The sequence below is a fragment of the Protomyctophum parallelum genome (assembly GCF_964188405.1).
Source record: "Protomyctophum parallelum genome assembly, chromosome: 23".
NCBI lineage: Eukaryota > Metazoa > Chordata > Actinopteri > Myctophiformes > Myctophidae > Protomyctophum > Protomyctophum parallelum.
The window spans coordinates 22,620,817-22,635,745 of record NC_139715.1 but is presented as its reverse complement, the minus strand read 5'-3'; the positions used below and the strand labels follow the sequence as shown (position 1 = coordinate 22,635,745).

The window sequence follows — 14,929 nt, the reverse complement described above, 5'->3', positions numbered from 1 at the left end:
ACACACACACAATAAACGAGAGAATGAATGCATACAGGGTACAAAAATGAGTTTACTGGTGAATAACAATATAAAATTTTGTTGAGCACATATGGAGGCAGAACTCACAGCACAGGACTCACAACACAAACGCAAGACTTGTGTTTGATCTGTAACATAAATCGTTCTCACTCAAGTAACATACTTTGACTGAATATCTGCAAAATAAAACAAATGCTGACATGCGTCCATATTAGTAATGATTATCAGTGCATATTTATCTCAGCACAGTGGCACATAACTTCACACCTTGTTATCAACAGTTATTAGTATGTTATTAACTTATTATTAAAATAGCACTAAATTATTTTTTTACCCCAAAAGATTTGATACAAAAATGTATCTGATTTCACTCTCAAGCAGATGATTAAAAAAACTCCAGGAACGGTTGTGGGGAAAAAAACACTTAGTGCTCCTTTAACTGTCTAGCTATTACACACATTTAGAATACATTTGTTTTTCTTCTTCCCTAAAATAAAGAAATGCTTTGTAATTCTCCTGGGAGCCAGTTGCACCACCTCACACTAAGTTCAAACTTAGCCCAGTTATAGCTTAAATGGCTTTTAACTTTTTAAGTCAAGCCATTTAAGCTATAACCAGGCTAAGTTTGACATGGCATCACACACGACATGTGAAAAGGTCCTAGCACCAGGAAATACATGTTAGATTTTTCAGGCATTTTAATGTAAGGGGATATGTAAATCTGTAAGCAGTAACTATGGCGCTGTCTCACTATTAGTGAAAGAGTGTTTGCAACGGCACATATAGACGGGGTCAACACGTACATTCAGAGTAGTTGATGGCACAATAGGCGACTCACAGATTAGCATCAATGTAATTATGTAAGACTCCTCCGTTATGCATTTTCTCCAGTGCGCAAGTGTCCCATAATCGTACCCATAATGCCACAGCATGGTCCGTTTTAGGTTTGGTTAAAATCCAGTTTTGCACAGGCAGTGTGGTCAAGGTAAGGTACCCAGATCTATGGCACTATTGCAGTGGGAAAATATCCTCAACATATATATCCTCAACATATATATCACACACATCTGTGTTTCATTTATATTTAGCATTAGCATGTAATCAAACAGGTACTTGTGGCTGTGTCCGTCTATATTCGAGACCTGTTCAGCGTGTCTCTCTGCAGCATTATAAGAGTAAAGCGGTAAAGCAAGCAAACGACTGCCGATTATTATGTTCCCTTGGCAGCCTATCGTCTATCAGTTATTCTAACACACTGGCCCTCAACATCGGCTTCGGGGACCACCAGGGGTCCAAAACTCCAAATGGACCCTTACAGGTCTGTAACACTGAGAGTGTAACAAATCCATTTGTTACACTCTCAGAGTTAAATCAACGCTGCAGATTTTACAGTGTAGATCAATGTACTGCACTTTACTGCACTATAAACTCTCCAGAGTTACAGACCCACAAGAGTCTCCATTTGGACCGATGGTGGTCCCCGGAACCGGCGCTGAGAAGTAGTGGTCTAACCTCCATTTGCATTCCTCCGGGGCAGTGGGCAGAGACCACCGACAGGGTCATTCTCAAATGCGCCAGCCTTTAACAGCGTTGGGACGGCAAGCATTTAGATGGCCATCGTGCACTGGATGAACTGAGAAAGAGAGAAAGGAAGGATGATGATTTTATTATTTATATATATATATATATATATATATTAGGGCTGTCAATCGATTAAAATATTTAATCTGATTAATCGCATGATTGTCCATAGTTAACTGTGATTAATCGCAAATTAATCGCATATTTTTTATCCATTCTAAATATACCTTAAATCAGTGGTTTTCAAGATTTTTCATATCAAGGTCCATTATTTATTCTGCATTTGAGCCACGGACCACCATTTGATGACATTTAGCCTTCCAGACCCAAACTAAAGAACTGTATTGATGTTGGCCAATGGTACCATTACGAGAGATAACAGGCCATGTTGATCAAAATAACATGTTTTCCAAGTTTTCTAATTGTGTGGACTTAAATTAAGTTAAGTAATGCAGCTGTTTAACAATTATTCAACTCTTCAGTGTAAAATTGCCATGCGTCTCTCAACCATTCTGTCAAACTTCACAGTGCGTTAATCGTGCGTCAAAAAAAATAGTGCCGTTAAAAGGATTGTGAGTTAACTAGTTAATAGTGCGTTAACTTTGACAGCCCTAATATATATATTAGTTTTACTTAAAAGAGAAAAATAAAGACTGAAGCCTGATTCATACTACTAATACCACCCAACAGTATCACAAGACAAAAACAGACGATCCACAAGCTTGCGGCACGTTGTGAGCTTATTTCGGGCACGGCTCTGCCATGCAACTGAATGTAACACAAGGCTGCATGCGGCCAGGAGAGAGCGTATGTGTGTGTGTGTGTGTGTGTGTGTGTAAATGCAGGGGTTCTCAAGCTGGATCTCAACAATTTTCTGAAAAAGCTATGTTTCTATGTCAGTCGTTCTTCGACTTTTCAAAAATAGCAGACCTACAAGCTCGCTGGCACGCTATGAGCTTGTAGATCTGCTATTTTTCAATAGTTAAAAAGCATAACATAATGCTAACACCAAAATGGGTTCCCGCCCCAAAATGGGTTAATGATTATATCTGGTTTCATTCATATCTGGTTTCCGTATTCATTTATGATATATTTTCTCTATTATTTTAGGTTTTAGGTTACCGGTATTTTTGCAGTCAGTTTGTATTGGGGGTGGGGAGTGAGGGTGGGGCAGGGGTCGCAAGACATGGCAAAAGCATCTCCGGGGGTCCCCAGACAAAAATAACCCCTGTAACAAATGGACAGACTTACATCATCATATTGGAAGGACACATTTCCCTGCTGCATAGAGTCTCTCCGTCTGAAGGTGTCTGTACAGAGCAGAGGTACAGTGTCAACTCACAGATACACTACTGCAGTGGTTCCCAAACACTGGGTCGGGACTCAAGGTTCCCAAAGAAGCAACAATTTTCATGAATTAAAAACAAATTATTATAACAAATAAATGATTTGTCAGTAATTTCATGAAGAAATCAAAGAACATTTTAAAGAAATCTCATGAATTAGAAAACAAATGTTTAAGAAGTAGGGAAAATGGCCGATCTACAACCTCACAATGCGGTGCGAAGAGACACGTTGTGAGCTTGTAGATCGGCTATTTTCACGCAGTTTGGGTCCCGGGCGAATATCTAATTTCTGTTTTGGGTCACAGGCTGAAAGGTTTGGGAAATACTGCACTGCAGATTCAAGTGCACAGTTGTTCCTTGCCCCATTAATATTAATCTTGCAGCTATATTTTTAAAAGATGCATCATTCATTAGTCCTCATGTCATGATAGGATCACATTGACTGACAATACTGGTCATTACTGTAAGTGTTTGGTGCTTGTAGTAAACATAACAAGCTGTGCACCTCATAACGTGTACAGTATAGGTCTACATGTATTAGTCGAGGGAATAGTACTGTCAGTATATCGAACGGGATGCAATTTCCTTTTGCAAATTGCATCATTCTGCAATAAAACTTGTCTTGTTAAACTGTGGCACATAATCTCAGCTAAAATCGTCCAGATTATGCCTCTCACAATTATTACATAATCTCCTAATCACAATTGAGATAAATTGATAAATCGCAATTATTTTTGAATAATTATCAATCGTTTCCATGTTGGAAACGTTCTACAACCTTGTCAACGCCAAATGATCCAAAACTCCTCACAAGCAAACACTTGTGGCAGTCCACTGATGGCTCAATGCAGACTAGATGACGACTGTTGGGTCCGGTAGTGAATAGTATGATACCTGTAAGAGCCCTGAGTTTAACACAGCAGGCCACGTAGTCGTCAAAGTAGATTCTTCCTGATTTGCTGTAGCGCTTGATCATCACATTGAGGGCCTGTGGGCTGACTCTGTAGCCTGTAATATCACAACAAAGAAAAGACAATAAACTTGGGAGTTATAGATTATCCTGAAATGGAGGAAACACTACGGGTTCAATCCCGGCCCCAAAAGGCAACAGACAGTGAAACAAGAGACAGTCTCGTGATGCATTTAACATTTAATATCGAAATAACCATTTTATAGTGCTCAGGTTAACTCCTGCAATATCATTGTGTGTGCTGCATGCATGTGTGGTATGTGACATCAACTGTTTTTGTGTGCTTGCTGCATAGTTGTTTGGACTGGATCACCAAATTAGCTTATCTGATAAGCACGACAGGGATTAAGGGCATGGCAGGTATGTGCGTCCGTCACTGAGTAGAATAGTGAGTTCAATTGAGTAACAAGAGGACTAAGTTAAATTCCATGTGCACATGTCGCATAGCTAGAAAAGAATATCACTGTTTGTTCAATAAGTGTGCTGTACGTCAATTATTCATCTCCCCCACAAATGTCCCTAAAAGTAGATTCGCATCAATGCCACGGCTTTTTATACTTGTTCCAAAATCTCCCTGATTTTTTTTGCCTGTCTTTTTTTAAACAACTGGATTCAATTGTTACTTCATTTATATGGGTGGATAAAACACCTCACATTTCCAAAACTCACTTACAGAAGGATGTAAGCAGGGCCGTAGGAACCACGGGGGTCCCCGGGGACACGTCCCCGGCGGGCCGCGGAGCGGCCCACTCGGGGCCGCGAACCGTTTTGGGCCGCCGGCCACGGGGAATAAAAAAGCCTCAAATTGGGCAGGCACTTGGACCATGCGGCCGCCGCTGACTCGCTGTCAGTGTTGTGCGAGTGCGTGTGATTCTGCTATAGTGGAGATTTCAATGTATTTCTATGGGGGAACTTGGATAGGATTCAGGAAGTTGTTTATATGTTATGCCCAGTGCTGGTTAAAGCCGTGTATGTCTCGGGCAGGCTCATCAAAAAGGTAAGATTTGCACTAGGCTATTTCTGCTGTGCAGACCCGTTTTTACCCGAAAATAACGACTTTATAACCGCAAATACCCGATTTTTTTCCGCACGGGCGCAAAGCGCCCGTGCGAATCGCCCCACATGCACGGGCGCTTCGCGCCCGTGCATGTGGGCCGGTTCGGATTCGTCCCCCCCATCTGTGAAGTGCCGGATACGGCGCTGGATGTAAGAAAGTGAAGGAGGCCTTGACCTCCCAATGTTTAAACATTATTATTGGGCTGCAAATGCATGACTGCCTGGTCCTCTGACGCCCCCCTCTGGTTGAATCCATGGCAGTCTCAGTAACCTCACTCGATCTCTGCTTCTCTCCAGAGCACAGCATTCACGTAAACGGTTAAATCCTAATTGTGTACTGAACCAGATTATAAAGGGTTTTGTTTTGCCTAATGTCTCTGTATTATTTAAACCAGGTATTATCAATGGCGTATTTTCAGATTGGAGGAGGAGGGGACTGAGCTGCATTAAAGATCTTTACAATAAACTCAATTGTAGACTAAATCATCTTCCTCAAGCACATTTTCTCCGGTTCCTCCAAATTAGGCACCTTGGGGGTGAACAATCCCAGGACATACAGTCAAACCCAAGGGCCACTGGTTCTATGACATAATTCTCACACATCCGAACTCTATACATTTAGTTTCTAGCTTTGTTGCTGTCTTTGGGGCGTCAGTGGACTCTGGTCATCAGATGTGTGGGGCTGTGGGTTGAGGAGCTGGGCTATTTCAATATCAGATGAGTTGTGGGAGGAGGGCCCGTCTAGAGCTGCTCTATCAATTCTAGTATAGATTGATTCAATTTAAAGTTTTGCACAGATTGCATTACTCCTAATCTAAAGTCTCCCCTATGAGTGATAGATGTGGTATATTGCAGAGGGTTCTCTGTCACAGAAATAATACTAATAACACATTTCTGGGGAAATATATTTAATTGGTTCTCCAGACAATTGGAAAGGGACAGCCAGATTTCTGCATTATATTTGGTTGCTCTGATGAGACAAGGGCCCTCCAACTTCTCCATGTTTTTGTGTGTGTGTGTGTGTGTGTGTGTGTGTGTGTGTGTGTGTGTGTGTGTGTGTGTGTGTGTGTGTGTGTGTGTGTGTGTGTGTGTGTTAAGCTTTCTTTTCTGTCATCTAAATAAAGTATGTAAAAAAGCAACTATCCCAAGGGTTATTAAATACACAATTAAGATGAATTACAGCCATCATTTCTCTGAACAATGTTCCAACATCTCAGTCTCATCTTAGTTACATGATACGGTATCATTATGTCAATGTTGCATGACCCAAATGTCAAACTTGTGACAACATTGCATGCATTAAACTGCTGAACAAGAGCCTAGTCTGGTGATACTGCACAGACAAAACTTTATTTGTGTTTTTTTTTAGATTTATACAAGTACATTCATGACCTATTTCAATTTTTTAATTATGAGCACTTGAATATGATGGAATATGACTAAAGCTCACATTTAACATCACACACTAGCCCCCCTAAAAAAAAGAAAATAAAAAGAGTTTTTCTTTTTGAAAATTCATACGTCGATTCATATCGTCAGGATTAATATCGATATACGATATATCGTTACATGCCTACAATGCACTTTATGCTCTCTTGTTGATGAGCCTGCACACTGTGCACAACAAAGAATTTCATCCACCTCACCTAATGTGATGTGACAACAATAAAGTTGATTCTGATTCTTCTGACATGAACAGTGAACTCCCGTCTGAACACTCACCCATAGAGGAGATGGACTGGGACATCTCCATGGGTTCCATGGTTCCACTCCTGTCCTGGTCGAACATCATGAAGTTCTGCTTCCAGCCGCTGAGGGCCGTGAACAGCTCCTTGAACTCATTAAATCCCATCTTGCCCGTGTAATCCCTCTGGAGAGAGTCTGGTTAAGGCTTCATCGCTGATACATAGGGCTGTATTTTGCGTGTCTTAAGTACCAGGTCTTATTCCCTAACTTGAGTAAACTAAAGACCTGGAGGCGTGATCAATGCCATTTGGCTATTCTGAGTGGCCAAAGAGCATTGATCACGCCTCCTCACACAGCACATTCCCATGTCAAGGATCCCCAGAACAGTATGATTTTTAGTAGGAGGTCACAAATAGGCAAAAAAGGCAAATAACCACAAAAGACTGCAAGTAAAAGAAATCGCAAAAATGCCACGTGCACACGTGCTGCACGAACATGCATGTGTGAAAAGCTCCTCAGCTTCTGGCTAGGGGAAACACTGCGACAGAGTTGGAATTCTGAACAAAATGCCAATGGCCGGGCGTCATAAATAAAACATTCTCTGCCAGTGTTGCACAGAGATCAAGTTATTTTTCCATCCATATCCCCTGGAGGCTTGAGGCCACACAGAAATGACTTCATCTGTCCATTATTAACCACAACCAGAACTTTGTGTGTCCTCCAGATGACATCACACACACACACACACACACACACAGTGAACTCAGATGCCCTCGTGCTACACACACCAAAGGCAGCCCTGTCACACACAGCTACAGCTTTGGGTCATGTTGGATACAGAGCACAGTGATTTCACTAAACGTATTATAACCCCATTTGAAAGAAAGTGACACACAAGTCCACACAAAAACTGATTTGATTCAACAACGAGAATATCTTTTATACATTAAGAGGTAGATTAGGTTTCTGTTTGACCTTTTTAGAACGAGTCCTGTATCTTTTCAAACATTAAATGAGATAAATGAGAAAGTATAATTTATATAGTAGTAGTACATAGTCCGTTTGGGGATATGCCATACCCAATCCCTACCTCTCTCTCCCCCAAAGTCAAAGTCGTACGATTAGTCACACACGTTACCGCAGTGAAATTTGTTCTCCGCATTTGACCCATCTCTTGGAGCGGTGAGCCGCAGCATGCGCAGCACTCGGGAATCATTCATTAGTTGATTTGACCCCCAATCCAACCCTTGATGCAGAGTGCCGAGCAGGGAGGCATTGGGTCCCATTTTTTACAGTCTTTGGTATGACCCGGCCAGAGATCGAACCCCCGACCCCCCCAGTTCCAGGGCGGACACTCTAACCACAAGGCCACTGTCTGGTCCCTTTATATATAACAGGTCTCCCGTGGCACAACCGTTATGCGATGCTCAGCCAATCACAGCGCAGAATGGCACACCTTTCAGCCAATCACGGCGCCATATATATATATATATATATATATAGGCCTTTTTTATATTACTAAAATGATTAGTTAGATATATTAGATACAGCTTACAGCATGTATACAGTATACTGTACATACAGTACAGTACATACACACAGTTGTAAAAGATACATCCAACATTGCGATCATGATCTTGCACGTCTCCAAGCTGAAGGCTGTAAGGACAGGAAAGACATCATGCATGTTACAATTCTGATTATTCTGCACTGTCCAGAATTACATTATGGCACAAATATCGTTGTCGGGCAGAAAACCGGCTAGCTAGCTCCATGTTTGAACTTTGTGTTTTTTCCTTAAACTAACGGCCTACTTGATCATACTACAGCGACACACTAAAAAGTAGAAAAAGTAGCAGACCCACAAGCCCGAAACACGGCATGGCACGATCTGTTTTGAGCTGGTTGATCTACTACGTTTGCCATTTTTTTTAATTTGAATCCTGAAAAGTAATCGTTTGGGAGATATGCGTTTTAGAGCGGGCTGAACCCCATGGACTGTTTGCTGTTACTGTAAATCAAGTCTCTGATTAAATCCATTCATCAAGTTCTTTTCTTCATTTTTGGATTCTGGATTTATCGTTAAGGAATATTTGACAAACAAACCATCTGTGACTGAAAGACATCACCGGGGTAAGTAAAGGATGGAAATAAAGTAATTTTTTGTGAACTGCCCCTTTAACAGTGAACTCACGGTTGTAGGTGCCGTTGATTCCTGACTGGGTCAGACACCTCTGGAGTTCATCTGCGTCGATCTCACCATCCTGCACACACACACAAAAGAGAAAGGGAGTCATATTTAAACATGTTTCACATTCCTACCCTTCTATGAAGTCCTTTTCATAGGCTTTTCTAAACATTTTACATTGCCATCATTCCAAAGATAGTCATGCATTTGAATCACGGAATTCAAATGCATTCTAACGGAATTCTGCAGACATCTCATGTTGACAGGGAGATTTAGGCGACAGTTCAGGGAAGGGAGGTTCTGGGAAGCTTAAGAGAGATGTCAGCAACGGCTATATTTTGGTCCTAATTCACAAGAGACTGTGGTACTGTATATCAGGATTATCATTACTACATGCACATAGTGGTGATATAATCGATTATAGCCTATTATTTTGTTTCATGTTAAGACATTTGTGTCAATGAGACATGAGTGATTGATTACACAGCAGTTTCTAAATAAAATGTGTTGTTCAGTATCTGACCGCTTGTATTGACTGAAGAAACATTTGCCATGGTGTGCAATAATATAGAAACATGGAATCAAATTAAATCATGAGACCAGTGGCACCAATGCACACCTAAGCAGAGCATCCATACCCGTGGTATAGTATAATCATATGTCTTTTATAAGATTTGCTCACAATTTTAACAGAAATTGGAATGCCAGTGGTGCCGAGATTACAGGTCTGAGAAAAGCACAAAGAGTTATAAAAATATAACGCAACACAGGAACCCCCGCTAGTGTTTTTGGTCGTCCAACAATTTCTGTAGCAGTTGATTTTCCTTTGGTCGGTTTAGTGGCGGGGGGTAGTCGGTTTGGGGGGGGGGGAGCCTGACGGCTGCGCGTCGCTTCCTCCTCAGTCACTGACAGAGGGAGGAAGAGAGTAAGCGACGCTGTCAGAAGCCTCCTCGCTCAGGAAGGCCCCCTCTCTCAGACCAACATTGTTGCGACAACATACAGCCTATATGGCGCAAAACTTCATATTTACAGTACCCTGCTCTAAACCAACAAAAGTGTGTTCTTACATCCTCCATTTCACGATGTCAGCACTCGTGAGTAAATTAATTGAATTGCTATTATTTTCAGTGACATTGCACCCACATGGTTGCATTGTCGTCAATAATAATCTGTCTTTAAAACGTTCTGATATTAATATAGCATATTGGCATTGTCTGTTGGTGCACAAATGTTATGTGGACCATGTAACAACATGGTCAACAGCACTGTTTGCAAATGTAGGCTACATTTGGCCACAAAGACAATTTAGACAAAATATGCTGCTGCCTGCTAATGGAGCTTGTAGAATGTAGATATAGGCAAATATTTTTTCGGGAAAGTTGCCGAGTGTTGTTGAGTGGACCAGTTCCATGCCAGTCTTGCCAGAACAGAGATAGTGACTTTAGTAAATCTGAAAAACGATATTAACACCAGAAGTGGAGCTTTTCCAAGTCTTTCTCAACCGTCCGTTTCTGTATACATTCTCCTATTAAGGAGGCAGCTTTTTGTTTTCACTTTTCAAGCTATTCAGGACCTGAATAGCTTTTTTCAGGAAGGTATGATATGCGTGGATGTGTCAATCAGCTGTTTGGCTGTTGGATACAGTATAAGAAAATACATGAAACAGCATCGTTTTTTTCCCGATCTCATCATTGCCATGCATGTTTCTTGTTAATGACTGTATTAATAACCATAAAGTAATCTCCTAGTCCTTACATAATAGTTTAGCAGAGACTGAAGTTGGAAAGGCTGTGCCCAGTGCCTGGCTGTGTCTTGTGTATCAGCAGGCAGCACAGGCAGTGGTGGATATGCGCTGAACGCATGCATGTTAATTAATTAATTCATTGGCTGAATCTGTAGGGCCTTTTGATTTGGTGAAGCGCCAGGGCCTTGAGAGGGGTTGATCCGTCACTGGTCTGGCTAACAGCTCGGAGACATAAAGAGCTGATTCATCATTTACGCCTTCTAAACTCTAAACACAGACATATATACACTTATAGCAGATGTAGGAGCTGCAGCAGACTACAGAATTAACTCTTAAGGAAGCTAAACATCCAGATAAGGCTTGTGAGTCGTTTGTGTCACTTCCTTCACAATGATTCTGCGGTGGGCTGGATTTCCTCCACATAATGCTACATCACTGTGACCCATAGGAGCCGTTAGAGCTTGCTACCGCAATACTAAAGTAAAACAAACTTATCTGTTCATTTTAGATATCAGGATGAGAAAAAAGGCAGACGACAGACACAGATATCCCAAACCGATACTATGCTGGGTGCTGGATCAAAACTTTGGCATGAAATTAAAAAAATAATAATAATACACACCAGTGTACTCCTGCTTGCACATTTATTTATTTTAGGGTGGAAAGGTTTGGTAAAGGTCTCAAAAGGGAAGTAGTACAATGGTGTGCAGATTGTATTTATTTGTATTACACCTTGGATATCAGAAGATTCAGAACATCAGTGGTTAGATATCAGAAGTTTCAGTGGTTCCTAAACTTTTTAGCCTCTGACTGTGACCCAAAAGAGAAATTTGATGTCTCCTCAGTAGGACGCAAACTAATGAAAGCTTCGTACACATTTGTTTTCTAATTTATGGGATTTCATTTCTTTTTCTTTCATTTCTTCATGAAATTACTGAAAAGACCCATTGAATTTTGTATTGCTACCACCCCCCTCCCCCCCCCCCTCTCTTCTTCATTTTCCTTGTTTCTTGGAAAGATAACAATGCGAACTATGCACAAAAACGAAGTTGTTTTTTTCAAAATGTTTAGAAATAAATAATTAAAAACAATGTAGAAAACCAAAAATAAAGGGACCCATAAAAATGTGTACATGACCCATTAGTGCATAATGTTAACGTACCTGGCCTGCTACAGCAGTAAAATACCCCCACATTGGGTCGTTGGTGGGCATCTGACCGCCACCGTAGGGTGCCCCATATTGTTGCCCATATTGTTGGTATTGCTGGGGTGGTCCAGCTCCCATGGGTCCTCCCATAGGCCCTCCTGGCATTCCCTGGTGTGGCATTCCCTGAGGCATGCCTGGCATAGGTCCCCCATACTGCCAGAGAAAGGTGAAGAAAAGCACACATTGTCTCAATATTGAATTAGGGAAGGGAGAAAACACAACCATCTCACATCACAACCATCACACACAAAATCCAGTTACAACTGTGAGTTTCAGCTGGCTTTGCTTTGTAGTTGCATTATATACTGTAAGTCAAATAATAAATGCATAATATCAAACAAATGCCACAATGCAATTATAGTCATAAGATTTAGTAAATATTTATATATCACCAAACACTATTGGATTTGAGTAATGCCCCCAGTGTCCCTTCTTCATTTGAACAAACATTTGTATTCTGTGAAGTCTGTGCATTAACTGCATTGATTGAATTTCCTTGTGCACAAACTACACTCTATAAATAAGTTTTGACAGCTGAGTATAGTGTGTCCTGCCCACATAATCCTCCCACATGAATGATATCCTGGTCAGATGAGTGCAGTGACAGTCGCTGTGCCTATCCCAAGAAACTGTTGTTACTCAACAACACAGTGGTCATATGATTAAGTTTTCTTTAGTGATCATGGCTGCTGCACTTTGTCACCAGTTGAAGCAGGTTTGACCAGAACTGACAGTTACTGACAGAGTGACAGGTATATATCAATAACCAAAGGCTATTTTAGTCATGGCCTTATAGACTTTAGGCCTTGTAAAGCCCAGTCCACACCAATGAAAAAGCTCCTTGCAACATGCAACAATTTGCAACCACTTATGCAAAGTTGCATTGGTGTGGAGTCAGCTGTTTTGTAGGAAGGCTGTAATGCAACTATACTGGTAGTTGCATTGGTGCGGTCTGGCCTTTAGGCTTAGAGAGCTAAGCTTCCTTAACTGTCTTGTTACTTTATAGAAAAGAGTTGACTGGGTCACGGTGTCACTGAAACAGTCATCACTCAGTAATCTGCTCTATGCAGAGCATTTTACAACATGTAGTATATTTCCACTAAATCCATTCCTAAGATCCAAGTTCAATTAACAATGACTGTTACTGACTGTGTAATAAGGCCATATCGAATTGCTCGTAGTAAATGCAACAGTGTAACTTTCTCCTGCAAACACGGTAGTAGCAGCGTGTGTGTGTGTGTGTGTGTGTGTGTGTGTGTGTGAGATAAGACCCACCCATGATCGGAAACCCGCCTCGACCCCCGGCCAGGCCCCATCATCACCCAGCTCTTCCCTGTTACATAATCCACGTCAGAAAGAAAAAAATAAAAAGAAAAACGCCCGCAAAACACACACTAAACAAACACACGCACACGTACTGTACTGTACTCACCCCTCCGTATCCTGGATAAGCCATGGCGCTGCTGATGAAATGTGATAAGCTGTAAACGTGTGTCAGCGACTGGATTTATATTTAATAATGTAAGAAGTTTGGTTGACAGACACTGCAAACACTCACACACACACACACACACACACACAACGGACTCTTCTTCCTGTATGTGACAATGACGTCATATCCTTGGTCGGAAGTGTGTTGTTGATTGATGGGAGCGGCCGGCCAATGAATGGCGAGAGAAGTGCGCTGAAGCCCGCCTCCTCCGTCACCGTAGAAAGCCTGCTTTCTATTGGTTGTTCGGTGCTCGCGCAGCAGATTCTAGAGCCCGCCTACTGCATCCGGTTAATTTCCACGCACACATACATACAGTTTCCGTATCCGCTCTTATTAAAACCGAATATGTTCAAAGTTCAAACATAAAATAAATAACAGTCAACAGACGACCTCGTTTTGAAATGAACTCTTAACCATCTAAGACCCGCATTAATTTCTATTTATTTTCTATTCTAATTGATTTCAACCTTACTACTACGTTGTACTACTAAGACTAAGACTAAAAAATATGTTAAAAAATAAATAAATAAAAAAAAGTTTGATAATTATTAATATTAATTTAATAATTATATAATAATTATATAATAATATAATAAATTAATATTTTACATTTGGGGGATATCTTTCACAATAATGAATAAAACATGTCCTAGACATTCTAATGATCACAAAAAAATATATATTACAATTATTGTACCTACTTTTATTAGGGTAAAGGTCAAAAGTCTTAGGTTAAAAAATGTTCAAAATCGTCCAGACATTTTTAATTTGTGTGAATTTCAGCCTCTGTGGGGGGTATTTATATGCAAATATTATGACCAATGGCATTGAAATGGCATTGCAATGAACATCATGACTGATGACGTTTAGGTGAAAAAAGAACAGAAAGAAAATAATAATAATTTAGTAATTAATTAAAATAAAATTGTTGCTAAAAAGCAACGCTGGTTCTTAGAGGGTTAAGGATTAATGGGAAAATACATTGAATGACGTAAGACAGGCGAATTATTTTAAGAGTAGAAACAAATAGTTTCACTTTGCAACCTTGCCAGACTGCCAGTTGCCAGCAGTCTATTGCCAGTCACCCCCGATGGGCACGTTCGGAAATAGCGCACGTACTGAGCGCACTGTGCGCTCCGGTGCGGTATGTCCGAATGGTCACCACAGGAGGGCGCGTTTGAGATTGATTGATTGATCGAAGTATTTATTAACAGTTTGGAGAATTACAGTACATGGAACACAACCAGTGTAACTCAATTTATTTTACTTAAGTAAAAGTAGCAATACTGCAGTGCAGAACCACTCTGTTACAAGTAAAAGTCCAGTAATCCAAATTGACCAATTTGTAAAAGTAGCCTACAAAAGTAATTGCGCACCAAAGGGAAAAGTACTACATTTTTCAGAATGTCCTGTTTCACAAGGTATCATATTCATATAACATTTATTACAATAGATTACATTCTAAACTGATGAAGTTAACTATCAAACATTTAACTATAATTTAAATTCCATTATTAGAACTTAACAAATCTGTGTTTGAGGGAAGATCTCATCTGTCTATTTGTTTATCAAAGGCCCTTAAAACAAGGCTCCAGAGTCCAGACCTCCCAAAACAAACTGATCAAGCTCCTACAGGAC

The 14,929-nt window shown here is 40.7% G+C and overlaps 1 protein-coding gene across 1 annotated transcript; it reads right to left on the bottom strand.

Moving 5' to 3' along the window:
- Positions 1-34: 34 nt before the first annotated feature.
- Positions 35-13,404, bottom strand: LOC310854075 (grancalcin-like). The gene is made up of 8 exons (XM_083758556.1): positions 13,232-13,404; positions 11,755-11,952; positions 8,855-8,924; positions 8,276-8,319; positions 6,697-6,844; positions 3,843-3,956; positions 2,854-2,912; positions 35-1,654 (listed from the first exon to the last, which is right to left on the bottom strand). Exons 1-8 carry the CDS (start codon positions 13,253-13,255, stop codon positions 1,628-1,630), a joined length of 684 nt encoding a protein of 227 aa, XP_083614682.1. The 5' UTR covers positions 13,256-13,404; the 3' UTR covers positions 35-1,627.
- Positions 13,405-14,929: the final 1,525 nt, after the last annotated feature.

What these genes read in the sequence shown, in the direction of transcription:
- LOC310854075 (XM_083758556.1), bottom strand. Translation starts at nt 13,255, where the DNA reads ATGGCTTATCCAGGATACGGAGGG. An exon ending in AATCAACGGCACCTACAACC is followed by an intron (nt 8,320 to 8,854) that starts GTGAGTTCACTG and finishes CTGTCCTTACAG; the next exon opens with CCTTCAGCTTGGAGACGTGC. An exon ending in TGTCCTTCCAATATGATGAT is followed by an intron (nt 1,655 to 2,853) that starts GTAAGTCTGTCC and finishes TCTCTTTCTCAG; the next exon opens with TTCATCCAGTGCACGATGGC.